At 40.5% G+C, this 27415-nt stretch overlaps 2 protein-coding genes across 3 annotated transcripts in view; both read left to right on the top strand.

The window, feature by feature from the left end:
* Positions 1-541: 541 nt before the first annotated feature.
* LOC135163219 (corticotropin-releasing factor-binding protein) lies at positions 542-5546 on the top strand. Of its 2 annotated transcripts, none has more exons than XM_064122462.1 (7): positions 542-821; positions 1622-1712; positions 2472-2632; positions 3050-3257; positions 3580-3758; positions 4456-4564; positions 4983-5546. In XM_064122462.1, the coding sequence occupies exons 1-7, from the start codon at positions 729-731 to the stop codon at positions 5123-5125; spliced, it is 984 nt and encodes a 327-aa protein (XP_063978532.1). In that variant the 5' UTR covers positions 542-728; the 3' UTR covers positions 5126-5546. The 2 variants fall into 2 exon arrangements, with proteins under 2 accessions (XP_063978532.1, XP_063978531.1); XM_064122461.1 differs by having other exon boundaries at positions 553-821; positions 4453-4564.
* Positions 5547-20802: 15256 nt separating this feature from the next.
* The window catches only part of LOC135164113 (acetylcholinesterase-like), a 56586-nt gene continuing 49973 nt past the window's right edge, over positions 20803-27415 (top strand). The window contains exon 1 of the mRNA XM_064124173.1: positions 20803-22339. Within this exon, the coding sequence (XP_063980243.1) occupies positions 21220-22339 (1120 nt within the window). The 5' untranslated portion in view covers positions 20803-21219. The remainder of the gene's footprint in view (positions 22340-27415) is intronic.

The raw sequence follows: 27415 nt of genomic DNA, 5'->3' as shown, positions 1-27415 counted from the left end.
ATTACTCACCTAATGAATTAAAGGGAATGAATATTCCGTAGTCATAACCATTGTTCTAATCATAATGATTATTAGTGAAAAAAATACTATGGTAAATTATGATTTGATGGCAATGTTGGAAAAAGTTCAACGTCCTGTAGATAGAAGATTGAATCAGAAAATCATTACATCCAATTTATTTACCCGTGACGAAAGACTTCATCGTGTATTTATTGTCTGGCATGACAATTAACAAATAAAGTGAGTAATACAATTCCACTATCCTATTCATAGAATATACAAAGAAAGGGAGACAATCCTTTATCTCGTCGATGTTCAAATATCCAAATCCATATCCCCAGTCGCATTCAAAAATTCATTTTAAATTACTACCAGAAGAATATTTGATTGGCTGCATTATTTTTTTTCTCAGTATGGTCTGCTTCCTCTCTCTAAACGCGAAGGGTTGCAGTACCGAATTGAAGCCAAATTGACGTTTCGAATGAGTAAAGTGAGCTCCATATCTCAGGTGAATTTCGAGAAGTGGAATTAAATGGAGGGAGAGACGACAGAAGAGTTGAATGGAGAGGTGGGCTTTCGGAGATGCGCGCAAGGACCAACAAGCGAGTATAAGAAGGAGTGGAGGACCGTCGCGACGCATCATTCGTCCCCCAGAAGTGACCAGAACAAATAATTCGAATCATCCCCCTTTTCCATTAACTTGATAGTGATCAAACAGCAGCGCGATCATGTACCTGCGCCTAATCGTGGCTGTGTGCACCCTGGGATTAGCTAATTCCAAGTTCATAACCCCCGATGGATTTCCATCGCTCCAGCAACAGGTAAGTCTTCATTCAAGCACGAAAAAGGACCAAAATAATCATTACCCGGGATTAACATAAAAAATATGAATTTACCACCGGTAACACGTGGTAAACGTGGACAGATGTCATCTAGCTGTCACGTTGACAGACGGCCAACGACAATTTAATCACGAGTACATTAGTAAAGAAGTTTTTCCTACTGTCGGGTGAATTATTTATATTACGCCAAAATAATTCTCTTGTCAACGATTACTTTCCTTCAATGATTAATATTCCGAGAAAATTCCAGACGTTAAACTGGACCCGATGTCCATTACGACTGCGTTACCCAGTAATATAGCAACAATGGCCATTGTTACGATTCAATTACTTAACTTCGCCGTAACATCACCCGGTGATGTGTTTAAATGATTAACAACAGAATTTCTAACTTACCCTTTGGACGCCCCTCAGCACAATTTTTTAAATAAAAAAAAATAAATGACATTGGATCGAATCTTTGAAGTTCAACGTCTAGTTGAAAGGAAACACGAACAGACTCACCTGAATTACCCAACCAGTGAATTTTACAGTAGTCGCCCAAGGGAGTTTTCTGTCCATCTGCATTACTTACAGCAACTTCGTGATCACCACGCGCCGTGTAATTTCCCTCTGCCAATATACTCCCGTTATCTCCCTCCAGGCTCTCATTCATCTCACCAGAACTTTTCTTATCAATTCCGGTTAATCAATTTACCAAGCTACCGCAACTATCAGATACAGATATTGAATGCATCAATAACACATCGATCCACCTGATATTCCAATTATTTTTACAGATGCCCTATGAGTTCATGGAGAATGCTGACTTCAATGGCTACAATTTCAAGGGCACGACGAGAGTCGTTCCTCAAGACATACCAATATCAGGTGAAATGACGTATATCTATGATTGATTTTTCATTTTTCGGCGTCACCTACGATCACATTAGAAAATTACAATTTTTAATTGGCTTCACCCACACGGAGAGAGATTTCTGAGGAAAATTCTGGTGCTACTCCAGGAGAAGAGGCACAAAGTGGTAGCCAGGGGAAATTTCCAGTGCCATTCCTGGAAATATTCTTGGGGCAGATGTGACTTTTTACTCAAACCTCAGACAACAATTTCCAGAGATTTTAATAGACATATAAATAAAAAAAAAGTTTCAAATCCTGAGAAATTCTACTTCAACAGCACTAGGGATTGAGGTTTTTTCCAGCAGTTGAACTAGAATTTCCACAGAAAATTTCTCTCCGTCTGTTATGCCCGTCCCCTGTGAGCTCCACCGCAATCACGAGAGCATCAGGACCAAAGGGAGAGCATCGCAACAGTCCGGCCCGATCCTCCACCCCTAATCCGCTAATCGAAAACGTGGGGGGTTGAACAATCTAAATGCCATCAAATTCCGTAAAAAAATCCAGGTCCATCGACATTCAACGTTATTTCACAGGTGGCAGGGTATGATTCTGCGACGCCACGTAATCTCCAGCGAACCCCCCACCCATTCACCCCACACTACCCCATAAAACCATTTGAGTATTTATCATATACTCATGTCCTTGGTGAACGTTTCACTTTGAATACATTGTATCTAAACTATGAAAATTATTATCTCAACCTAAATTCAAATGCACTTGCCTACCTCTTAGATTGCATATTCATGACGTCAGAGACTGGCAGATTTACTTATCAAGCGATGAACGACGATGCAACGGTCTGCGGTGTATACTTCCTCACGGACCCTGACAAAATCCTGGAATTGAATTTTCTGTCCTTGGACGTACCGTGTGAACAGCATGGCCTTGTCTCGGTATGTATGTATACATATGTACGTATTCTAGTGGGACCACTTTTATGGAGACACTTGGGTTGAGGTAGTGCTGCCTGAGAAAACCATTTAGGATACAGTTGGTTTTACGGGATTTCAATTTTCTGGGGCCCGGAGTGATATCCCTGGATGTGTATTACTTTTCACATAAAGGAAGTGAAGATTGAAATTGTTGAATTGACTTTAACGATTTTTCCTTTTCCATGTAAAGGGCACATCCTCCATCCCCGATGATTTCTGATTTAAAAAAAATATGCTGATGGAAAATTATTTTTATTGATTTTTGTCGGGTAATTCCATAAATTTTGGAATTATGTACTCACTACGAACAATAGAATCCCTGCCTTGTATTCAGTTACTCTATTTACTCTTATCACACTGTGTACCCTCTCGAGATAGGTCGTAGACGGTTGGGAATTGAATGGCGAACTTTTCCCGTCACCGATGGATCATCCTCTTCCATTGAAAGAGCGTTTTGACGAGTTTTGCGGCAAACGCGTATCGAAGACTTACGTCAGCTCGCAGAATGCAATCCTGATACAGCATAGAATACCCGTCAGGGGCAAGGGTTTCTCGGTTTATGTGAGAAGCCGTGGAAATCCAACTCGTGAGTATTTTTGGTCTTTGAGATACGGAATACGTTTTTAGAAAAATAATTTCTCTCAAATGAACTGTTTTTAATGGTGAAATAAACAAGAATATTTGGCACATCCTTCTGGAGAGGTTAATTTTTGTCCTTAGTACAATGACACGTATTTGAAAATTATAAATTTGCTCTTCAAACGAGTAATAAATGTCCAATACCGACGTTCAGTTGATTGAAACAAATAATATTTTATGGGTTGCAAAGGGTTAATTTAAGAAGGTTGTGCTGCACAACGACAGTAAACTGTGGTAGTGTAATTAATTGTCAAATAAAATATTTACAGCATGTAACGTGCTTGCTAACAGTACCGCCGATACATTCACTCTCCGAAATTACGAACGGCAACTTAATTGCACCCTGACGGCTATTTATCCGGCGGTTGTGAGACTCATAGCCCTTGATGTTGGTGGGAGAAGGACGAGACCACCAATCAGACAAATGGAAACTGGCACCGTTCACGACGTATGTTCATGCATGCCAAATAGTCATAATATTTGCGTAACCGAATGTATTAATTAATTGTTGTAAAATTAAATTCACTGCGAGCCACGACTATAGCCAACTGGGATTCACGCGGTGATGGAAAATACGAATGTAATCGAATAGAACTCAATTCGCCGATGGTTGATTGGGGAAACGCTCTATTATTGTCCAGAAATGAATTGCAGAATTGTCCTGTCAACAGAGAAAAAGAGATAGTGATCGAGGGGGAGTGGATTCGGTCGGGAGTTATTTTTTTTATGATTAAAAAATTCTGTCGGCTTTCATTTTTGACCAGGGAGTGAGAGCCTGTAGGAGTAGATGTTTCAGGGAAAATTTTTTTTTACAGACTCATGTATTAATTTCCATTGAAGCGAAATTATATTTAATTTTAAAGGAAACCAAAGAATTTGCAATTCTACTAAATTCTCAGTTAATTGAAAATTTCCAAAATAATATTTATCCCAATTATTTATCTATCTCACGGATTTGATCGGAATGTTGCATTAAAATTCAGATTTCGTTGGATTTTAAATTGGGAAATTAAAGAAAAAACGACAGAAACTGTCGTCCATAAAAGATTTATCAGCAGATCATTTTCAACTTAGCCTCCACTAATTAAGAGGACTGATTGAAAATGACTAGTTTAATAATTTTCTCGAAATTGTTATATCAGCAGTGTAATAAACGCGGTTTACGGGATGAAGTGCTAATTGGAGGGAGTTCTGGACTGGACACAACAAAAATGGAAGTGGTTGACTCAATATGCGGTGTTGATTCAAAACCTGGTGAGTTGATAGAACGTTAATTATCTGTAAATCTGAAACCACTCTATCTACATTGCAACGAAATGACATTCTATTTTAGTAGTTTCCCAAGTAATATTTCCCCCAAAATGCAAAAAAGCTCAGAGTTCGAGAGATATCCGCAATAAATTCTTTAATAGACTTTCGGTGACTTTGAAGTGCATGTAAATGGGTTTGGGTGAAGGGCCTAGACCATCGATTTAAATATAAAATTATTGAATCATAGACAAATGTCTAAAATACAAATAAAGGAGTTTGTATTTAATCGTCGTGCTCACATGCCTTTGCATTCACTAGTGATGGATCTAAAATCCTCCATAGAGTTCTCTGAATGAAATAAGAGGTATACACTACTGCTTCATGCTCTTGAATTGTTTTTTGAGGGACCATACCGTTTCAGATGCAGCCTCGACAATAATTGGATGCGAAGTGACGTCGGTGAGGCTTGTATCCAGTGGTTTATTTGACAACTCTGTTACTGTGATGTTCCGACCGGCCGAGGACGATGAAATACTAGCTGCAAATGTCATTTGTGGATTGTAATGGATGTACCTGTGTATCGGTATGTGTAATTAACCATTGCACCCATGACTTTCTGAGGAAATAAATGGTCATGCAAACGATGAGCGCTTGTCCCTGAGAGAAATCTGTGTTTTTGACATTCGGAGCCATATGCAGCCCAAATCTGGATTATGTGATCTCAAATTATGATGTGCAGCTGGTTCCTCACCCTATACAACCGGATTTTCGCCCTTATTATTTGCAAGCTCTGAGGTGATGAGATGGGCGGAAATATTGTCTCTCTTGGTGTTAAAAATGAAAATAACCAATATTGATGTAAAACTTTTGGTAAATACGGTGTATATACCCTCCAGGTATATGTTACCTTTTATTTTCAACTACCAATTATCGTTTTTATTGTTGTCATGGGTATGTAATAGATTAATATGATTTAATTTGATGAAACCAGTTGCTATCAATGAATTTCTCGCTGTGAGCTATCGCATTAATTTTTCTAGATCCTCATGCAAATGTAGAACATTTTCCTACTCTCCTTTTAACAACAGTTTGTAAATTACCACTGATAGTGTTTCTTCATATCCCTCCGGGACTCCTTTTATCGACACCCTGATAAAGTGCCTCCACCACGTGCTGCTGCTGGCGTCAAGCTTTCCAACTAAGAGTCCAAGGTCACCTCAAGTTCATCGTATTAAAAATTCACGTGTACCCTACGGGCATACGCACAAATTAAACAAAGTCATCGTCTCCCCTCGCATCCCTAATCCAGTGCCTCCATTATTCACGAATAGTTCAACATTCATGCGTTCATCTCGAGAAAATTTAATCAAGAAATTTCGAAATAACCCGAGAGCTCATCCTGCAAATTCCTCTCGGTTAGGGTAGCAGCCGAGAAAAATCGGAGCACGTCCTTTTCAAGGAACAGCTATGTTTCCGGAAGAGGAAAGGTTCCCGGGTGTCGTGCATGAGAAGCATGAAGCCTCTGTAGTCATGGACGTGATGAGAATCGTGATATCAGTCGTGGAAAATGGATATTCCAGTGTTGCATTATCAGGCATTCATGGATTTCATAAAAGGGCATTTCTTCGCGCGATTATTAGGCGCTGACTACTTTGAGTTTTAAAAGTCTGTCGGAACGATTTTTAGACCTTTGTCATTAGTAGGAATTATTATCATTAATTCATTCGATTCAATTACAAGATGAGAACGAAATTAACTTGGGCGTTATTTTCTAATATCAGGTCATTCTTCATTTATTTACAACATGAGGATGAACTCGTGATCGTGCTAAGTTAATAAACTGCCGTAAATATCCTCCAAACGAGGAAAATTGCTAAGAAAAATTGGGAACACGCACGATAAACTGGGAAATTGGAGCGATTCAAGAAACGAGTTCAGGACATGTCATCGTTAAGAGCAATTATCATTAATATATGAATTTAATTTAATTCTACAAATGGGAGTTAGATGAATTTAACGTGATTGTCGTCCGGAATAATACCACGACGTGTAGAAGCAAGATGAATTAATTAGAGAAAAAAATTTGTTGAATTTTAACAAACTAATTTGGAAGGATAAATGTTATGCTGAAAAAGCTGCCAAAGTGACCGGTATTATCTAAATATAAAATCAATTTCCCACTTGTTCACTTATTTATGACCCGAGATCGAACTTTCTACCCTATCATAGTCGTCATAAATATCTCAAAGTGACGGAAATTGTCGAGAAAAATACGAAAGGGGCACAATAAACCGAGAAATTCAGCCGATACAGCAAAATGGCAAACGACTCCAAAACATGTTAGCTATTCACTAGTGCCCCATCCACTAATCTATATCCCCATCAATGATGAACAGGAACCGACACGCCTGGCATATCCTGATAATCATTTTATCTGCGTACAATCGATGCCAGTTCCTTCAGCATATTGAGCCTCTGACACTACACCAGGATAGTTCGGCGTTGCCTCTCATGTGTACTCTCGCGTCCGACGCTCACACGCCGTTTCCCAACCGGTCGTTAGCCACTGGAGAACATAACGATCCCCGAGATAATCATAATCCGTTGATGTCACGCGAGCACTCTCACTCGTACAACGATGGATATTTACTACTGTCCAGTTGTATTCCCATCAAATATGATTACCTCCTCAAGTTTTTCTTTATTTTTTTTTGCCAACCCTCGGTTAATGTATTCAAAGAATTTCCTCGTAGACACGAAAATACCCTTATCGGAACGACAAACCTGCCCCCGAGACTCATTCCAACGCGTTTACGAGTTTGTAAATCATGACATTAGTCTACAATTGAGTAATCAAATTCGAATAAAATGTAGTGGCTGAATAATTTCAGATTGTGATCGTGGGTGTTCTCGCAGTTTTAATCATTGAGATGTCCTCCAATAGCAACATTTGGGGGTTCAATTTTTGCTGAATATTTAAACGAGAAAGACGAACGACTTCGGCAAAATTTCGCGCTAGTTTTAAATATCAGATCAATGATTCTTCTTTGATTAAAATGGGTTTTAATAGTTACTCTCCTCGTGAGATATTTTACGGGGTAAAAAGTTTACTAAATTTAATACACCGACTTCTGGTTTGATGATGCTTCCGCGGGGTCTGATCGTTAATCCGATGGGTAACGAGGATTTGCGGAGATGCGCGAAGTTATTTGACCATTAACTGATAGATATTTAAGCTGAGTTTTGGAGAAGCTCATGTGCGCATAATATACTTTAAAACTTATATAAAAATACCTGAATATCCCGACTTTCGCGGCTATAAAATGTCTGACTTCCTGGATGAATCACTGGAAATTAGGGACAAGTTATTAAATAATGAGGATTAATTTTTGCATCTTTCACTGTACATTTCTCTTGAAAGTTCTTGATCACTCGAAAATCAATTTCCGTCCCAAAATTCCACGTGTCCTCCCCAGCCCCAAAAAACCAATTAATTCCCCGAATGTCAAATGTTTATCCCTCGGTTGAATTTATCCATCATTATCTCGTGCTCAATCCCCCGATAAATAACCCGATTATTTTAATTACGCATTAATACCTCGTAATGCGCGTGTAATGGAACTTTCAGCGTTGAACACGACAGCAGACCCCCGTGAAGTAGCTAATACCACTGTCCAGATGCTAAATAATAATCACTACCATCACCTAACTCACAACATTACAATTCCTGTCAGCTCATCCACACTCTAGAATGTATAACAACTCCACAACTTCCCGCTAAAATCGAATAAGGAAAATAGTAGACCAATTCTCCCTAACTACCAACGAATTTGCACCACTGCCAGCAAATTCAGCCATTCAATTAAGGATACCCTGGCGAAAACAAAGGGGTTGAAGAAAAACTTTCAAGGGGATATCGTTGTCACGGATATCGAACGTGATAACTCGGAAGGAAAACAAAGCCAGGTTGAAACAGCAGCAACTTGTCTGCCCGAGCTGCACACAAACCCCTGAATTTCTCTCCTCGTGTAGAATTCTGTCTGACTTTTTACGAGTAGATCCCTTGTTTCCACCCCATCCACTTCTAAACCAATCCACCGGGTAATTTCGCCGCCTACGAATGGTTTTCCCGTAAACGATTTAATTTCAATTCATGTATTTCCCCAACCTTTCAATTTACTTCCACCCCCTCCCCTACTCCTACAAATATATGGATTTTTTTTCAATTTCCGCGTATGAGTGCAGCGGAATTTGAGCGGAGCCGAACACACGAGTGGCGAAGTACTGTATTAAACTTTATATTTTAAACAATAAATCAAAAATTAATTTATAGTTGGATTGACTAGCTATTTGTACGATTTGCACTTCTTTCATTCTCCTGCTTCCACTTGAAATGGAAAAACATTTTTACGGGTGAAAATTCTGAGAACTTTGGGGTATGATGTATGTGCTCAGTTTTCCTGGGAAAGAGAAGTGCATAAATGGGACAAGTGTTAATTTGAGGGTGTCGCATCCCTCTTGTCACTTTACGTAGTTCCTCTGGGGAGACGAACCAGAGAGGTTGTGCCTTCCCAAGCGTACCAATAAAATCCCTTAAAATACTTAATTACAAGTTTTGAATCATTTAAAATTACCCCATGTCCAAAATACTGCAATGGAAATGCCGATGGCCCTCAATATTTTCGTCACGAAACGATAAAGCCCGCAGTATCCAGGGAGTCTAGGCGATCATGTGGGACGAGTCGTTGTGAATCGATCCTAATGTTCGAGTTAACCCGCAGTGGGTTATAGCCATACCATCCTTCTCCGTATCAAGTGAATAGCATCGTCCAGTTGCACTGGCGAGTTAGCGCTATTTCACTGCTGTATCAAAAGGGCGATATTATGTAAATCCATTGCACGCTCGTTTTCACATGAAACCATGTGACTAAAACACACGGGTTATGCGTTACACGCATTGTAACGTATACACAAGCGGTCAACAGGAGTATTCAGCAAGGGTGTGGCTTCAGGGGCTTAAGTGGATCGCCGGAGTTACTTTTATCGTTGCGATAACAGCACAAGCGTAAATCACGTGATTGCATTTGTATATAGTGGCCATGGGGTAGGATACAAGGGGGTGCAGGTAGAATTGCGAGCGACGATTGCCGCTTCAACAGTTATGCATATCAGTGACTCACCTGCACCACGTCGGCATAACCCGAACATTAATTCTCACCCTATTAACATAAACATCGGTGACTCGCGGGGCTGGGGATATTCGAGGGTTTATTTTTATGCATTTGGAGTGATAGAGACTTAATGCGGTATAATTGTGCCTCCTGGAAGCGTGATTATAAATGAAAGCGTTCGTCGGGAGGGGAAATTATTTTTTTCGGAATATTCAGGTACTTGGGAGAAGTATTTATTACTCGGGGAACGTAATTAGACATCAATGGAGACGCTTTTATTGCTCCTGACATGACAGATAGCGAGGAGTGCACGAAAAATCGTGTTGACAATTTATAGCAACACAACTTCAACGAAAAAAAATATTCTCTCTGGGAAAACAATCTCTTGCCCATATTGCCTCAAACTATATCCCGCAACTTCAGCAACTTGAACGAAGTAATCTCAGGTGTACGTTGTCTAGACGCGTAGTGGGTATCGATCAGTTGATGTCGATAGAGGCCAAAGAGTGAGAGATTGAGGGAGACAGAGAGAGACAGAGCAATTGAACGCACGTGGAAATGTATCGAGGGGTTGGTCTCCCAGTAACTCCAGAGTTCTTGTTTTTCACCCCACCTGCTACACTCCCAACTCACTTCACTACAACATCCTCAACGCCATGCATGCACATCAGATCATTCTGTGTAGTGACTGTCAGAGCACTCGAGCTAATTCGATTCGAAGGGTGAAATTTAATTGACAGAGTGTACACATGAAACTGGTTCATCGTTGACCCGAATATCCAACGGTGAGTTACATTTCACAATTTCCTGCTCCTCATGGTGTCTCCTGATGATTCATGCTTACCCTCCAACAACTGCAGAAACAGTTCAAGTATGAACTACGTAGAAGTTACCTTTCACAACTACAAGAAGAGAGTAACCATGACTCCAGGGCTGGGTGATACTGCCGCTGGAAAAGTTTACCCTCGGGCCCATACATGGAGAATCTCAACTGTCTATCTCGCTACCAACACTTCCTGGGAATAGGGGGAAAAAGGTCTCTTTGAGGCTCGAGTGTCTTCGAGGTAAAGTGCTGCTGTGGAGAACAATTTTAGCTTTACACTTTTGACGGGTTCAATCCACTTGTCACGCTTCAAAAGCATTTTTCACGCGAATACGGAATCTAGGGAGAATTCAGTTTCATTCATGGAGAACTTAGATCGACTGCGAACAGGTGGCTGCAACGAGCTGACGATGTTACACCGGGGTCTGATGAGATCCAGCGAGAATAATGGAAGATTTCGAATGGGAATTGCCTGCACATACGAACTGCTGGCAGATTCGGGGAACTGGAAACTACCGTCGGAGCTTTTACTCGGTGAACCCTTGGGGAAAATTACCACTACCATCTTGAGGGAGAGTAACACCACTCTTTAATGTTCGTTTCTCAGGGTATTTATTATTATTCGTTATTGTTAGCTGCATATTTATCGGTCAATTGTGATGGTAAGGAATAGGCCTTGGACAAGGGGTGCATTTTATTGTTACAGACTTTTTCTTATTGACTTTTTATTATTTTCAGAGGAAATGAAATTTGTAATATTTAAATAATTATAGAATTTGTCAGTACTACAATTTAAGCTCTGACGAGGACGTTTCATTCAATTTTAACTCATCAATTGTCTTTTCCATTACATATTCTGTTCGACTAAATGTCGAGTGCCAAATTATCCTGAATCATTGATTGCTGCGGAATTCAGAAATACCTTCATAGAGAGATTACCTTATATATTCATTTTCGTGAAATGACTGACCTAAAACGTCAAATTTAATTTGGTTTTCTCATCAAATTTTGAATGTTCAATGCAGAAGTTCCTTGAAATATCGGTGAAGCAATGAAGAGATGAAAATTATTACGCTCTCCACGGGGAATTGAAACCAAAAATACCGTACAGTGAGGGCGATTCGATGATAAAAATAATTATCAAATGGTTTTTTCTCCGTTTATTCCACTTTAAACTCCTCAGACTAATTTTCATTCATCATTATCCTCACTTTGTTCTTCCTGGAAATGGTGGCTCGGAATTCTTATGCACGAGCATGCCGTCCAATTACAATGAAATTAGTGGAAGACAATTAGACAAGAAGATTGGTTGTCGTTGTCGCCCGGCGGGGAAATCAATTTCAACGCAGCCAGGAAGGAACAGTGTTCGTCACTACTTAAGGACAGGTGCCGCTTTGAATATCGATTCCGATAGCTCGTCGTGTAGATCCGTAGCTTTGAAGTAATCCCCTTTGTGATCAGGATGAATGCGATCGCGTACCAATTATAATCACTGAGTATGTTATCACTTGCGCATCCACGCGGATCGCTATCATACGTTTCTGTTCGCGTTTCTAATGATTTCAGTGTTCCAGGGATTTCCGGTCGAAGAGGTACTCTACGTGATTGGTACTATTGATAATGATTAATGCTGCTAATACTCAGTGAGTCGATGTAATTCAATCTCTTTCTGACTTACAACAAATTGACTTCATCACAACAAATCAATCAAAATTATAACGATTAATCATCATAGCATTAATAATATTAATAAATGATGATCACATTTTAGTCCACCTCTACCAGAAGACTTTCATCACAGACGCTAAATATTCTAGGCTGATAGAAATGAAAATCACTGTCAAAATCAAAATCTTCCAAATGGAAGAAAAATATTTCCACTACGACATATTCTGCTTCATTTAGTTGAAACGTGATCCATCAGAATTTTCGTGGCTCTCTGCAGTGGCATTCAATCACGTAGTTGTGGATATCGACTCATGGCTCTAGCAAAATGCAAAATGGATAAGTTATCCAGAATAATGAGAGATGTCCATGGAAGCATGCGATGCATCAAGCAATGTGCAGAATTACTCGATGAATTAAAACGGAATACATACTGCATTGTGGCATCGATTGGGGGATACTCCTGGCTATAGCGGGATATTATTGACGTACATCGTCTTCAACTGAAGTGATTCTGGATAAAGATAATTAATTCAACAATGCCGTGAAATAATGTACAGTAAAAACTGATTAATCTGAGGAAATATAACGTGTAAGGAATTGAAATAGTCGATGAGTTGACTTGAAAATCATGTCAGGAAATTCACGACATATTTTGTAACAGAAAAACCGTAAAAAATGGTTCCCTTCGCCTGTAGGATGTAAAGTGATTCAATCTAATTATTTCCGTATGATATATGGAAAAAAATCAAACAGTCCCCTCCCCCTCTTTCTTCACCCGTCAAGACAAGATGAATACGAGTCGGGCAATGTTGGTGGCATCAGTGTCACCCGCAGACCAACTAGTAACCCAATGTCCCCGGAGAATTGGATCCTCGTCTCAAGGGAACGATTACATAAATTCAGGGGAAAGGCTTGAAGCTATACGACGACGGATAACAGTTGCGTCGTTATCGAGAGTGTGTCAAATCACTCGTATTGAGCCCTCGAACGTGAACAGGCAGCACGACAATGCCAGCATCAACACCAAAGAAGAGGGTGATTGGGGGTGAAAGGGGCTGAATCGGGGGAGTGAGGAGGGCTCTCGCACGATGGCCTTCACGAATAGGCTCAGGGGGTGCTGTCGGGTTGTCGGGTGGACTGACAAGCAGCCTGTTGCGTGACCCGAACGATCAATATCTGTGCCGGCAGCGCAATTTTCTACCCGCCCCAGCTCATGCCCTCACACCCTCATTCTCCGTATCTCGTACAGCACATGGATTTTACCAGGGCTTGAACCTCTTCAAGAACTTTTGCCCTCCTTACCCGAAACTACCTCCACCGCATACGCGATCGAATAGGGCTTTTGAGGTTTTTTTTTCCCGTTCCCCGGTGGCATTTGAAGGAAAATTGTTTTTTAAGAACAGCCAAGTGGAACCATTCCAACTCTAATATTTTGTCCTGAAAAGTACTGACTGAATTATTCTTGTTTGCCTCCCTCAGACGATTTACAGATTGTCCAAGGATTTCGCCGAGTCGAGTATTTCGTTCTGGTTTAGCCTCTGAAAGACTTTCCAAACTATTTTTGATTTTTTTCCTGGCACACGTCTCTTATAAATTCATCTTGATTAGTGGATTTCTCAATTTTTAGTGGCTCAACTTCTCTGGATCCTTGACTTCCAAGGAACGACATTATTTACAGTCAACTTCAATCAGGGAATAACATTGCGTGTTACTTGACGTAATTGAATTTTTATCTTCCCAAAATCACTGAAATCACTGTTGTAATCACCTGAAATCGGCTTCGTTTTGAAGTAATGGTGACATTCAATCACGGAATGAGTAACCTCACGAATTCTTTAAATTAATCAGGAGTTACATACACATTCGGAATGCCAAGATCCCGAATATACGATTACAATTAATAATTGATAGTGAAAAAAAAAAACAAAAATAAAGTCACCTTACATCGGACATATGGGAATATTTCGATAAGCTCCAGCTGATTTTTGAATCCGTAAATCCGACTGTTGCGGTCGAGACATTCGTACTAAAAGCCATCGGGCTGACTCTCAGGTACCGGACGGATGTTTCACATAAGAGACTGTGAAGGGTAGATAAGCCACGACATTTTTGGCCAGTCGTATAAATATTTGACTAGGCACTTTTCAGTCTCGAGTCGATTTCACATCCCTTAAATTATTGATTATTTTCCAGGCGAGGTCAGCCCCGTCACTCGACTTCGATCGACGGTGGTGCGATTGTCTCAATTTCTCAGACATTGTCCGTCAGCGATATAACTGTAAATAATCGAAGGAATGGCTCGTGACGCGGTTTTAAGGTGGTAGGTTATTGATTCATTCAGCTGATTCTCCATTTATTTAGGTCTGTCAGCGGTAGATAGCTGGGGGAAGATAAGAATGAAAAACCCCAATGCGTTGTTAATTAACATGGCGCAGTTTTCTCGGGATGTTCAGAGCTACGTTAATGGAGAGAGGAATGTATGGAGAAAATTATCTGGTGAATTTCTGCAACTAGAGGAAACAGGCGAATTCGAGGCTCATAGAAAATTTGAGTTTCGCAATTGGATTTAAAGTTAAGACAGCTCTTATCGGATTAAAAAGTCTAGACTCTTGAATCTCAATATTATCATTAGAAATCCAATATATAATTAATTGTTTCCATTCCATTTTGATTAATCGAATTTCGTAGAAAAGTCTAGAGCAGTTCTAAGAGGTGGTTGAGTTCGTAAGATATTGAGATTCGTCGCCAATTTTATTATCTAAAGACTAGCGATTAATCCGCTTTTTAATTTGCGAGTGGGAAGAGACGACTATTGTGGCCAAGTGTTGGATAGTTTGTGCCTAGAAAATGTCTGTTTTCAACGTGTGGTGACGTGCGGCGAGACAATGGGACAAAAGTTTGACTGTGTGAATGGATGTGTGGAAATGTCTTAGAAATAGTCTGTTTATTTCTGTTTATTTCGCGGTTATCTAAAATCTATGACATGTTTATAAACATTAAAAAACCTCAGGACATAACGACCATTTGTTCGAATTTTAAATGTGATTTTTTAATGCACTTTTTTGTCTGAAATTCAGATAAATTTTCCTGCGATTTGAACGTTTTTTGCTGTTCGAGAAATGTCCACAAAAAGGGTACAACGTTCGTTCAGTCGGTCTTGCTGTGATAACACTACAATCTATTCCTCGTACTACTTCGTGTTCTGAGGAAATCCCTCCATGATTTGGGATTTTCTTTGGAGGAAATTTTCTACGTTTCTCCATTTTTTTTACTCTGGAATAGCGGAGAGTTTTCATTTTGGAGCTACACGAGTATAAATTCAATTGAGAATGTCTGGTAACTATATTGAAACAGAGTAGTCGTTGGACCTGAATCCCTGTTTAACAGTAACCAGCTCGAAGGGGTTTTGGTCTCGTCTGACCATAACTCGATCTTGGACTTGGAGCTCCGCAGTAGAAAAAGCCAGAGTGGTGCGGCATTGACTTTACCCCTCAAGCGCTCCCATTCCACAACCGGAGGAGCTTCGAAAACCTGAAGGATTGTTCACGGCACTAGAGCGAACCAGTCAAGAGGAGGAAAAAGTAAAATAAGAAGGGAGTACCACAAGTGAGAGATAAAAAAAAACCGAGAAACCCCAGGAAATAGAAATCAGGGGAAGTAAGAGGACTAGGGTAAAGAAGTTTGTGGAGTAACGTCGAGTGGCAGAGAAGAAATAAAATGAAAGGGGGAGGAAGTAACTCATGTGCGCCTGATTAGAGGAGACTATGTACTCCAAAGTTGCTGGGAGGGACATTTTTTTTCGTGGAAAAGACCCTTCAGGTGAGATTAACGCACCATGTTTTTCCCACTTTCCGTTGGAAAATTCGATTCGATAATTTATGGAGGAAATTCGTTTATGCAATGGAGTACAGATTAATCCTTCCTCACCTTTACAGAAAAAGGCAAATTTTTGTACAATTAAAAATACAATTAAAAATGCTGAGTGCCAGACTATTCTACTCAACATAAATTTGAATAACAACAACGCTTTCATTTGGAAACGAATATATCCTGAGACGGAAAGGTTACGGAATGTTCTATCAAATTATCGTACAGTTACCCCCATTTTCATTTATTTGAGAATGACTCTTGGTGCTGTTTCACTCCGCAGCACATCCAAAGTCAAATCACCGCGCGACTGAGGGTGTGCCTAACAGAAGTGCGTCTCAGTTCTCGTTGGCAAGTTTGGGTTGGGGTCCATTGTCGTTAGTCATTTCCCCGAGTCCCGACGTCGACAGCTCGATCATAACTTCAGCCTCTGGGCTACCGGCTAGAGCCCACCCAACTTCAGCACCAGGGGAAATACCGGATTTCTCTCGTAGTGAAATGGGAACTTTCCCATTCAGGTTTATGATACTTTTGGAATATTGTACATTGAGTAGCTGAGAGAATGACAGCTGGAGACATTTTTGAGAATTAAATGAATGCATCTAATACCTTTTATTTTAATCAAACATAATTAATCATTATTTCTTCCAGGTCCCCAATTGTATTAGATATGTAGTAGATTGATTTTTCAGGTTGAACACCTGAGATTTTTTTCCTGAATAGGTTGACGTCTTTGTTTGTGCTGAACGTCTCGGGTTTAAATCCCTCGACGGTGGCTTTTAATCCGGAGAACGGGAATAATAATCGCTTAACGCCAGAAACATAAGGCGTTTGATATTATGAATGTGAAAAAGAAAATCTGGAAATGAAATTCTCAGCTATCGAATAACGACTATTTGAAAATTTAAGGATGAATGCATTCCATGATTTTTTCGCTCGTTCTGAAAATAATAAAATGGGAGTTAGTGGAAGTTTGTGATTTATGCTGCATGAGTTATCGATTTTACGGGAAGAATGGGAAGATTCTATATCCTTTGGAGGTACGATTGGCCGGAAAGTTTACCATGATTGATGAAATTGGTGGAAAATAATTACCGAGGGCCAACAATGGGACGTTTAGGCTCCATTTGGTTGTCACATATTGGAACAATTGGGGGGAGTTTGACCAGATTGATTTGGGAGATGGATTTATTTGACTGATTAGGGGATTGCAGTGGTTACAGAGAGAACAGAGTCGAAAAAATATTAGAGCTCACTCCACAATCTCACAGCCCCCATTAAATTACAACAGAATAGAAATTCCTCAGATATAATTAATGGAAATCTCAGTTAAAGATTCCTAAAACTAATAAATTCATTATCTTCCCACTTTCAGCAATTTTTTGATCTTCGGTAACTGAAGAAAATTCACGAAAGAAAAACTTTTAATCGATGCAAACCATCAAGAAAATGGTTTATCATTAATCTCTCAGCAGTTGGAATCAATCCCATTCATTACTTCAAATAAGTCCTATCTCTGACGATTCTAAACTCCCTTCAAGTTAATTATTTTTCCATTCAATTGCCAAAGTGTTAATAGACGAGAAGTCTAAATAAAATGAAAAACCCATTTGATGTAACATGGAAGCCATTGCTGGGAATATCCCACATCTGGTGCAGCATCGATTATCAATGGTCCTCGAGGGAATTCCCCCGTTGGAGAGGACTCGCATAAAATTGGCTTCGATTAACAGCGAATAATTAAATGGGAATTCAGCTCACCAGTGTCCCAGACTTTCCGTCCACCCAGTTTGTTCGGCTCATGGAGGTGAATTGGAGTGGAGTTGGTGGGAGAGAAGGACAGATTACGGAGAAATGATACTGGATATTGCGTGGTTCATTGTGTTAATCCACGTGATCGTGAACGCGTTCAACGACAATGATCGTGGAGCAAGCGGCAAACGATTGGCCGGCACTCCACTTGATGGGAATAACGAGCCTCTTCCGCCGACAATTGCAATCGTTCAACTGCGATTTGTATATAGTTAAGACGATTGCAGTTTGGAGGGGGATGAGGGGAAGCCCCAGGAAGAGAAGAAATATATCACCCGCATCTTATTGTTTCATCCGTGGGACAATAATGAGAGGGAGGGGGGAGGGATGATCGATTATGAACTGCGATATTTCAGATGATTTATCATTAAAAGTGCAGAAAGAAATTTTACGTTAGGATTAGACTGTCACATGACAAGTTACGTAATTTTCACGAAATATTGCTCTTCACGTAGAGGACATTGAATTTTATTGTCGAGGTAGAAATGTTAATTGGACTGACTGATTTATTCTCAATTGAGTAACAATATCCTTTGTTGTAGAAGTTGATGCAGTTCAAGGGTTTGAATGTACTGTTCTAGAATCATTGAAATATAATTTTAATATGCAGTTACACATAAATTTTCAATGGAATAATTATTGTACTGCTAATTTACCTCGGAAATTCGGTGAAAGAGAGGGAATGAACATTTGTCGAAGTCAATGCGGCATTTAATCAAATGGCATTGCAACTGGAAATGAAGTGAAATATCCGGTTGAATTAGTATAATCTTTGAATGTTTAATTTGTGTTGTAATATCGAACAGCACTTTTTTCTGACATCTGCGGTTCCCAGCAAAAAAAATCATTCCAATTCGCTACAAAATATTAAATTATCAGTGATAAAATTTTTTAACGTTCATCAAGAGGGATAATTTAATTAATCCCAAGATTAATCCCACAATAAATTGTGTGGAGTGCAAATTGGCTTTCACTTATATAACATAGTAGGAATAACATAACACAGAATTGAACAGAATTCGTAATTCAGAAAGGAACAATCTCCCCTCTGAGGAAACTTATTGTTTCCCTTCTCCCACGTACATGACCTTGTCACCCCAGCATCTATCAATGCATCACATCAAGATACACCACAAGTCCTGGGAAAGCGAAAAAGGGATGAGAATGAGATAGTGCCAATCCCCGATATTCCCCTCACGTAGTATTCGTTCCACGTCGTTAATAACATCACGCCTGCCCATGGGCTGCCATCTGAGAGTCTTTTGCATACTACTGGACGGCTACCTTACCCATCGCAATATCACCCGGGGCAATTCTGCAGCCCATTATTGCACTAGAAACCGAATTCCAGTGATAACGGCCAGAGGAAATCGATGCAACAGTGGTTGACTGACAAAAAACGCGGCAAAATAAAGTTGAAATAGTCAGAGTAAAAAAGACTGAATCACGGCCTCAGCGGTGATATCCCATTTCCGTAATTTGAGAGCGTTGGCTGTCAAATCCATTCCATCATGTTCTCTGTTGAACAAAAAAATCCACAAAAAGCAATTAAAATGGAAAAAACGTGCGGACATGCAGTTTACATCGCGGAGAAAAAATTTGAAAGAATATGCAGAGCATTAGAGTTAATTTTATAATCCGATGCGTCATTCAGGTGAAAATTACGCAATGAATTTTATTATTAAGTGGTTTAATGACCATTGAGTTGTAGTTGCACTGGGATTTTTGTAAACATTCCAGGAGACAGTAAACGATAGTTTAGAAACTTCCTGAAAAGCGTGAAAATTAGGATATTTAGGTAATTATATTCTTGAACTTTCAGGTAATGGAAAATTCACCGGAAGTTGGGGAAATTTCAGGCTTTTATTACTTAAAATATATCCCTGAAAAACGGAATTTCGTTACGGTTGTTCCCACGCTCATCATAAATAATGTTTATAATATTCCTCAGTCATTGAAAAAACATTAACTAGTCGCACTACACAATTTAGGAGATAATAAATAATGAAATGTGAGCCTCTAGCACGCGAGGTATACGTCAATCCTGGCTTGTGGATCCCTCCGAACTCATTTTTTTCATGAAAGAACGATTGCCCTGGTGAGGGAATATTTTTTTCAATGTTCTTAATCCCAAATAATTTCCTCCCTGTACAGTTTCCGTGATGTTAAACTAGAAAAATCGAAGTGTCATGAAATGATTTCTCATTTGAGTGAACGTGTTCTTGCTGCTTCCGTCACATACATATCTCGAGAAAAAATGCGATGAATCATGAGAACACAATGAACAAAGTAATTTAGAATATTTTCTGAAAATCCGTAGAGACTCACTTGTGGGTAATATTTCAGAATATAAAAATACCAAAAACATGAAAATTCCGTGAGTGTCTGTTGATTCATAAAATTCCCCCAGATGTTCCTCCCTAAATCAAGCCTAATGTACTTCTCCCAAAAATGGCAAGCGAACTATCCCCGGACTTTGAATTTCCTCCCTTAACAATAGATTAAATCATCCGGAATGGATCTCGCCGCATGATGATTCGAAATTTCCACCCCAGCCCTAATAATTTCCATCCCCCCGGACCCGATCACTCAAAATTTATGCCACCCAGTAGAGCTCACCGGTCCGCAATAATCCCATTGGTATGCGTGCCAATTAAAAGATGCTGTGCAAAAAGAAAAAAAAAGAGAAATCCGCGGGTAATCGGTGGGAAAGGAGGCGCGTGGTTATACGTTGTGTATCGTGGTGCAAGTAACGCTGGTTGTAGATCGAGTGCGTTGCCGCTAGCGCGTCGCAAGATTCCATCCAAGAGACGTGCGCCGACGCTTTCCCTACCACTGGCCCACGAACCGCCACCAACACACAAACACAGTACGATAACCACCTCCACCTCCTCCTTCGGTTTTCAGTCGACCCCGTGCATCGCGGTATGCCGGCCGCAACGAGCCACATCGTCGCGCCTCCGCGTGAATCTGTCAATTGGCCGTCAGGATCAGTCAATCACTGAGCGAATCACTTGTCCCCAATTAATTCCAAATAAATTCCCAAAAAAAAAATAAATAAAGCCAAGTGACTAGATCCACTTGATCAATCGGAGTACCTCATAATCACTGGTTTGCTCCGATAAATCCCCCGATGTAAAGGTGCAATGACCCACTGTGCAGTGAGTGTGTAATGCATAGAGTGTGTTTCCACTTGATTAACCATCAGTGAGTTAGGAAATTAACTAAATTCAAATAATCCGCAACAAACAGGTCCACGCATTTGACTGCAATTTCGATTTAACTTGTTGAGTGTTCGCGCGTTAAAGCCCATCAAAATGCATCAAAAGCCCACTATAATTATCGCACTGATAATCCTAAGCCTCGGTACAGTGGAAATGCGTGATTTGCGAGAAGTGCGAAATGATCCATTGATCGTTGAAACAACTACTGGACTTGTGCGTGGATTATCACGATCTGTCCTGGATCACGATGTACACGTTTATCTCGGTATACCGTTTGCGAAGCCACCTATTGGTCCGCTCAGATTTCGCAAACCATTGCCCATTGAACCATGGCACGGTATTCTGAATGCAACAAGCCAACCGAACAGCTGTTTTCAAGAGCGTTACGAGTATTTTTCGGGTTTTGAAGGTGAAGAGATGTGGAATCCAAATACAAATGTCTCCGAGGATTGTCTGTACCTGAATATTTGGGTACCCCAGAAGCTCAGACTCAGGCATAAAGAGGCACCTGGTGGTGGTGGAATGGAGAAAAAAGGAATGCCACTGCTTGTTTGGATTTATGGTGGTGGTTATATGAGTGGTACAGCAACACTTGACGTTTATGATGCTAATTTTATGGCCGCTAGTAGCAATGTTATCATAGCATCGATGCAGTATCGAGTTGGTGCCTTTGGATTTCTTTATTTGAATAAACATTTTGGTAATAGTGAGGAGGCACCGGGGAATATGGGCCTCTGGGATCAGGCGATGGCGCTGAAGTGGCTCAAGGACAATGCCAAGGCATTTGGTGGTGATCCTGATGCTATAACGATTTTTGGTGAATCTGCTGGTGGTGGATCGGTATCGCTCCATCTACTTTCCCCGGTGACGAGGGGCCTTGTACGACGGGGGATATTACAGAGTGGGACTCTCAATGCTCCTTGGAGCTTCATGACTGGAGAGAAGGCCAATGAGGTGGCCAGGGTGCTGGTTGATGACTGTGGATGTAATTCCACAATGCTTGGTGAGAATCCAGCGAGGGTCATGGCGTGCATGAGGTCTGTCGATGCTAAGAGTATATCGGTACAGCAGTGGAATAGCTACTGGGGTATTCTGGGATTTCCATCGGCACCTACTATTGATGGAGTCTTCCTGCCCAAACATCCTATTGATCTTCTGAAGGAGGCGGATTTCGAGGATACGGAGATACTCATTGGGAATAATCAGAATGAGGGTGAGTGCTAATTGCTTTACTTGTTTTCGGCGCGACGGAAGGGAACTCGGAGAGGTTTGAGGGCCAAATGTGTGTTGACATGAGTTGACGAGGAAGAGAGATGAGATTAGATGGGTAGAGCGAGTGGATGAGTTGTATGAGTCAGATCAGGAAGCAGAAGGCAGAGCATCAAAGGGGCCAGCAGTTATGCGGGTCAAACAGGACAAAATGATGCTATTGTCGTCTGGGTTATTTTTGAAATTTTTGAGAGAAATGATCATGAGGGGTGGAGGGATCAAATAGAGGTGATCACTTGACCTTTAAGATCTTATTTGTCGATTCTCAAACGTTCCTCGGGATCAGACAGAGTCGAACAAGGATTGTAAGGGATAGGGAAGTGACGAATATTGTGATGATGACAAGAGAATATGTCGCGCATTAATGAAATTGATTTGAGGTTCCAAAATGACAATTTGTGATTTTTGAAGGGATCTTGGCAATTTATCAATAAAGCGGCGTAGATCGGCTTTTTATCCAACTTTCCTCGCCGTGTAATCAGCATTGCTGATGGCAAGTCAATCTTCAACGTAACTAGTTGGAAGATATTCTCAAGACTAGTCTCGGACTTTTAAAACTTCGATCCAGGCATTTGATGGAGCGATTGGGGTAACTGAAAAAAAAAATAGAATTACACGGTTGTCTGGTTAAGCAGGTTATACCGCTTCATCGTTGATGCAGCTGGCGTGCTATTAGCTTGATGACAGGCTCCATTAAAATTACCTATCCCAGGGAATTAATTCATGCGTGGTTATAGACTGAGGGTACGTGCAAACACCAGTTGGATGCACACACCAGGGGTCATAGTTTACGTGCCTTGGCACGGCTAGGTGGATCAACTCCGCTTACCCCTGGACCCAATAGTCAAGGAAAAGCCTTAGGTATCCAATCTCTATTGTACTCTAAGAATCCCATTAGCTGCAGTCTTACGTGCACTCGTTCACCAGCACTTCTGGTTTTCAGTCAGTGGATTGAGTTACATTTACAGAGGGAATTACTTGCGGTTAACGAGGCTATTTAGTTCCTGAAATGATTTGTTAATAGTTTCTGAATGGCACATGATAATCTCATGCTCTTGCGCTTGAATTTATCGGCACGTGACCTTAAACGGACTCCGTCAACGATTATTTATTTTTCTGAATTTTTTCTTCTCTTAGGGGAATATTTATTAAAAGAATAAATAATTATCTGGCCTAAATGGATGTTTTTGCTGTATTGAATTAATTTTGTACCCTGTTTTCTTCATCTCTAAGACAAATACTAAGTTCCCCAGTGTAAGATTTTTCTCTCCTAGCGTGAGATGTTGGGGGCTTGATACTTTCCGAACCCTGAATTTTTTTTTATGGGAGTAAAAAACCCACTTCTCCAAAAACTTTCGTCTTGCCAGTGTTGTCAAGCCTCGAGAGACTGAGAAAATAATCGTAGCTTCCTACGGATCTTGTTTTCATTGGAATATCGGGGCGTTGCGGGATAGGCCGGTGCTTAAACGGAGAGTGAAATTCGATCTCAGTTTAGAGATAACGCCAATCACCGTAGAGATCATCATAAGAATGTCGGAAGGGGGACTTGATGCCACTCTGCTCTATATCTATTCTGGGATGTTATAACCCCCTCTATCCTATCCTCAAGCGCTTCAACAACTTGTTCTCATCGTTTTTACTCTCTCAAGCCTCGGGCATTATCACCGGCGATCACTCGGGTTTTTAAATTCGTTCCGATGATGGTGGCGACGATCAATACATGAGTTTGATCATCAATCCGTTTTAGCATTTCTTTGAGGTGATTCGAGGGACATCTAGGCTTGAGTAGGATATACGGGTACGAGGAATAATAATTTTTATGCCTCTGGGGCCTGAAATATCGTGCGCAACACGACAGTAAAAGTATTTTCTTCAACTCTCCTGGGGCATGAAATACTGTAGTTCCCATAGCTCCCTAATTTTAACTGAAAAGTTCTCTCCGGGCGGCAATATATCGAGTCAATTGGCCAATGACAGCTGAAAGGCCAAATCAATAATCGTTAATGAAATTCCTCGATTTAATTTAATATGAGAATTATCTGGTGCATCGAGCGTGGACCACTTCAAGTATATCCTGAGCTACTGAAGCTGACGAAAAGAGGAGTAAAGCAGATAACCGAGATAAAATGTATAATAAAAATTCAGAAAGTATTGAAGATCAGCAGTGACCCGGGGTAGTGGTACGAAAGATCCAGTTGAATGAGCAAGAGTGGGATAAGAGATACGGCTTTAGGAAGAGAAAAATGTGCCGGATGGCCTTTGATGGTATCTTTCCTCACCGGTGCTTCCTGCTTCCCAGCTACAACATTTCTACCTCGATGCATTACGCCCACATACTCGCTCTATCTACTCCACTTTGCAATGACATTTCCAGGTGATTTAGAAGAGAATTCAATTTCCTCCGCGCGAAGCAATTAGCTGAGTTTTTCCACTCCCATAACCGTCACCCAATCGGGCCTTTTTATTATCCATTTCTGTATGATTTTTCAACTTTTTTCCTGTCTTGGTTGAAGCTTCGCGCTTCAATTCATTTTATTGGGAATCGATCCCTTGATTTGTTCTCGTTTTGACAATTCTGGGGGTTTCTTTTTACGCCAGTGATTTTTCTTGCTTCAAAGGGGATGGGATTAGCGGTATAGAATGACGATCCTGAGGAAAAGAAAATGTTACCTCGACTTTTACCCACCTCTAAAACGAAGGGAGATAATGAAATTTCTGAACGACATCTGTCATTTTTCCATATCTCCCAAATTACCAGACATTTATCAAAAATTCGTTAACAGTCCGAAGTAACTCATCTCGTCTTACCACTTCCACTTAATGAAATTATTCGAAATCAATGATTCCGGAAAAAATGACGTCACCGAAATCATAGTCGGCCAACTTTAACGAACGAACGAGGTAGGGCAGACCGATATAAAACTTCTATCACTCGAACAACCAAAAATACATTCTTCTATTTTTAAATAAAATGATAAATGTATTTTCGCGTGCACCAAATATCTCGTGTTAAATCAAGAATATCCTTGGTTCAAACAATAGTCTCTCTCGGCATTCGGAACAACTGCGGATTGTATAAAAATTTGATGTTCCACCGTGATATTGTTACTCATCGCCTGCGCGTTAAAGTCTCTCATACATTATATACCATCTGCGAATCCTCAAGAGATTCAAACTCAGCGCAGAAGGTCTTTGGTGGATGCATGAGCTATTCCACTCGTAGCACGCGAAAAGCCCGCTCTCCCCCTCCCTATACCCCTACCCTCTTCAACTCTACCCACCACGTAGACACCGAACCTCATCCCCGCAATTTGCATAGAAGCGTTCGTGTGGAATTTTAAATAGCTCGAAAACTTCTTTCACTGTTCGTGCGGCAAGATGTGGTTCTCCGCGATGCCCGAGACAACCCCATCACACCTCAACCCCTAGAGGAGCAATCCAGCCCAAAGTTGTACCAAATGAAGATCAGAAGAATGAGGAACCGATTTATCGAGCCCTGCCACCCCCTCCCCCTCCTTCCTCGGGACCCGGCCAACGATTGGTAATTTCCCTTCTGATTTCTTCTTTCCACGAACCTCAGCCGTTCTCACTGTCTCACCGGGTTCTCACTCCTGCGGTCTCGCCCAGCCGAAGACGAATGTGTCTGGCTCCACTAGACATTACCACCCGTGTCTCTCACGCGCACACCTCCATATCCCCCTGTCCCCCCCAACTCGATCAACAACACTCCCTCTTTCCTATATTAATTGTACCGCCAACAGCTACAGGCCGATTTACGATGCAATATCCTTGATTATTGAGTTCTGCTAGTAATCGTGTTATCGTTGGTACCTTCGCGCTGTTAAATGTTCGTTAAATCAACGAAGTAAAGCGGTACTTTTGATGGAATAAATGTCATTGATATCCAGAGTATTGGAATTAACATTTCGAACTGTTAATTAAAAATTAATTTTTGGTCGAATTGAACAGGTTTTTCTATGATTTGTATTTCTTTCGTTCTCGTAGTTCTACTTGAAATGGGGAAACATTTTTATTGGTGGAAATTATGAAAAGTTTGGGGTGTGGTGTATATGAGTGGTACCACTGTGAATGTGAGTCATTAGGTTCAAGGTGATATTCCTCTGAGGAAACGAAGGTGTAATAAAAGAATATAAAATATTTCTTTACAAGTTTTAATCATTCAAAATTAGTCGATTTTTAATACAGAGAAATGATTTATGCTGTCATGACGTTGATTTGGATTAAGTAAATAGATTCAGTCAAAGTTGGCACCAATAAATATTTATAGTAGAGAAATTAGTTATATTTTTTGGCGCATAAAAACACGAAAATAGGACAGAATGAATTGCTGCTGGAGTAAATATCTGGTAGATGTTAATGCAGCTGGAATTGCAGCCGTGGTACCCATCAGATTTATGAAATTGTCGAAATTGCATAGGAGTATGGGGGTACTGTACAGGAAGGGCTTCAGTGAGTTATATTAGAATCAGCGATTGTTCACATCTGTTGAATCTGGACGCTCGCCAACTACTAAGGGCCAATATCAGGCCATGGTAACAGGTATCGTGAGGGGGATGGGGGAGTGATACGGCCAGATTGTCAGTATTGTCGAGAATTTGTGAATTGAGGGGTTTCCGTTACGGTCGGGAGGTTAGGAAAAGTAGGGGTGGGTGTATATTTGATTCTATTAGGAAAAAATGTCGGCAACAGGTTGTTGAGTGCATTAAGGGAGGAAATCCAACCCCGAGTGAATGGACCTGGGGTAAAATCATTCGCTGGTGTAGTGTGAGGGAGTAATTGATAATTGTAGGAGGGATTGGGAGAGTATAATTCTGCCGATCAAATCCTCTTCTGAGAAGAGTTTAAAGCGACTGTTGAAATATTTGTTCGGTTGATCCCCGTTTAGTCCATGAAATTCAATTCCATTTTTGAAATCCATGAGAAATTTAATATTCCCTAAGGAGTGTGGGGAATTTCTTTATTTAATTCAATTCTTGATATTCTTGTAAGGGGTTTCACG

The sequence above is a fragment of the Diachasmimorpha longicaudata genome, chromosome 6 (assembly GCF_034640455.1).
Source record: "Diachasmimorpha longicaudata isolate KC_UGA_2023 chromosome 6, iyDiaLong2, whole genome shotgun sequence".
NCBI lineage: Eukaryota > Metazoa > Arthropoda > Insecta > Hymenoptera > Braconidae > Diachasmimorpha > Diachasmimorpha longicaudata.
Note: the sequence above shows the minus strand (reverse complement) of the source record. Positions and strands in the feature narration are given on the sequence as shown.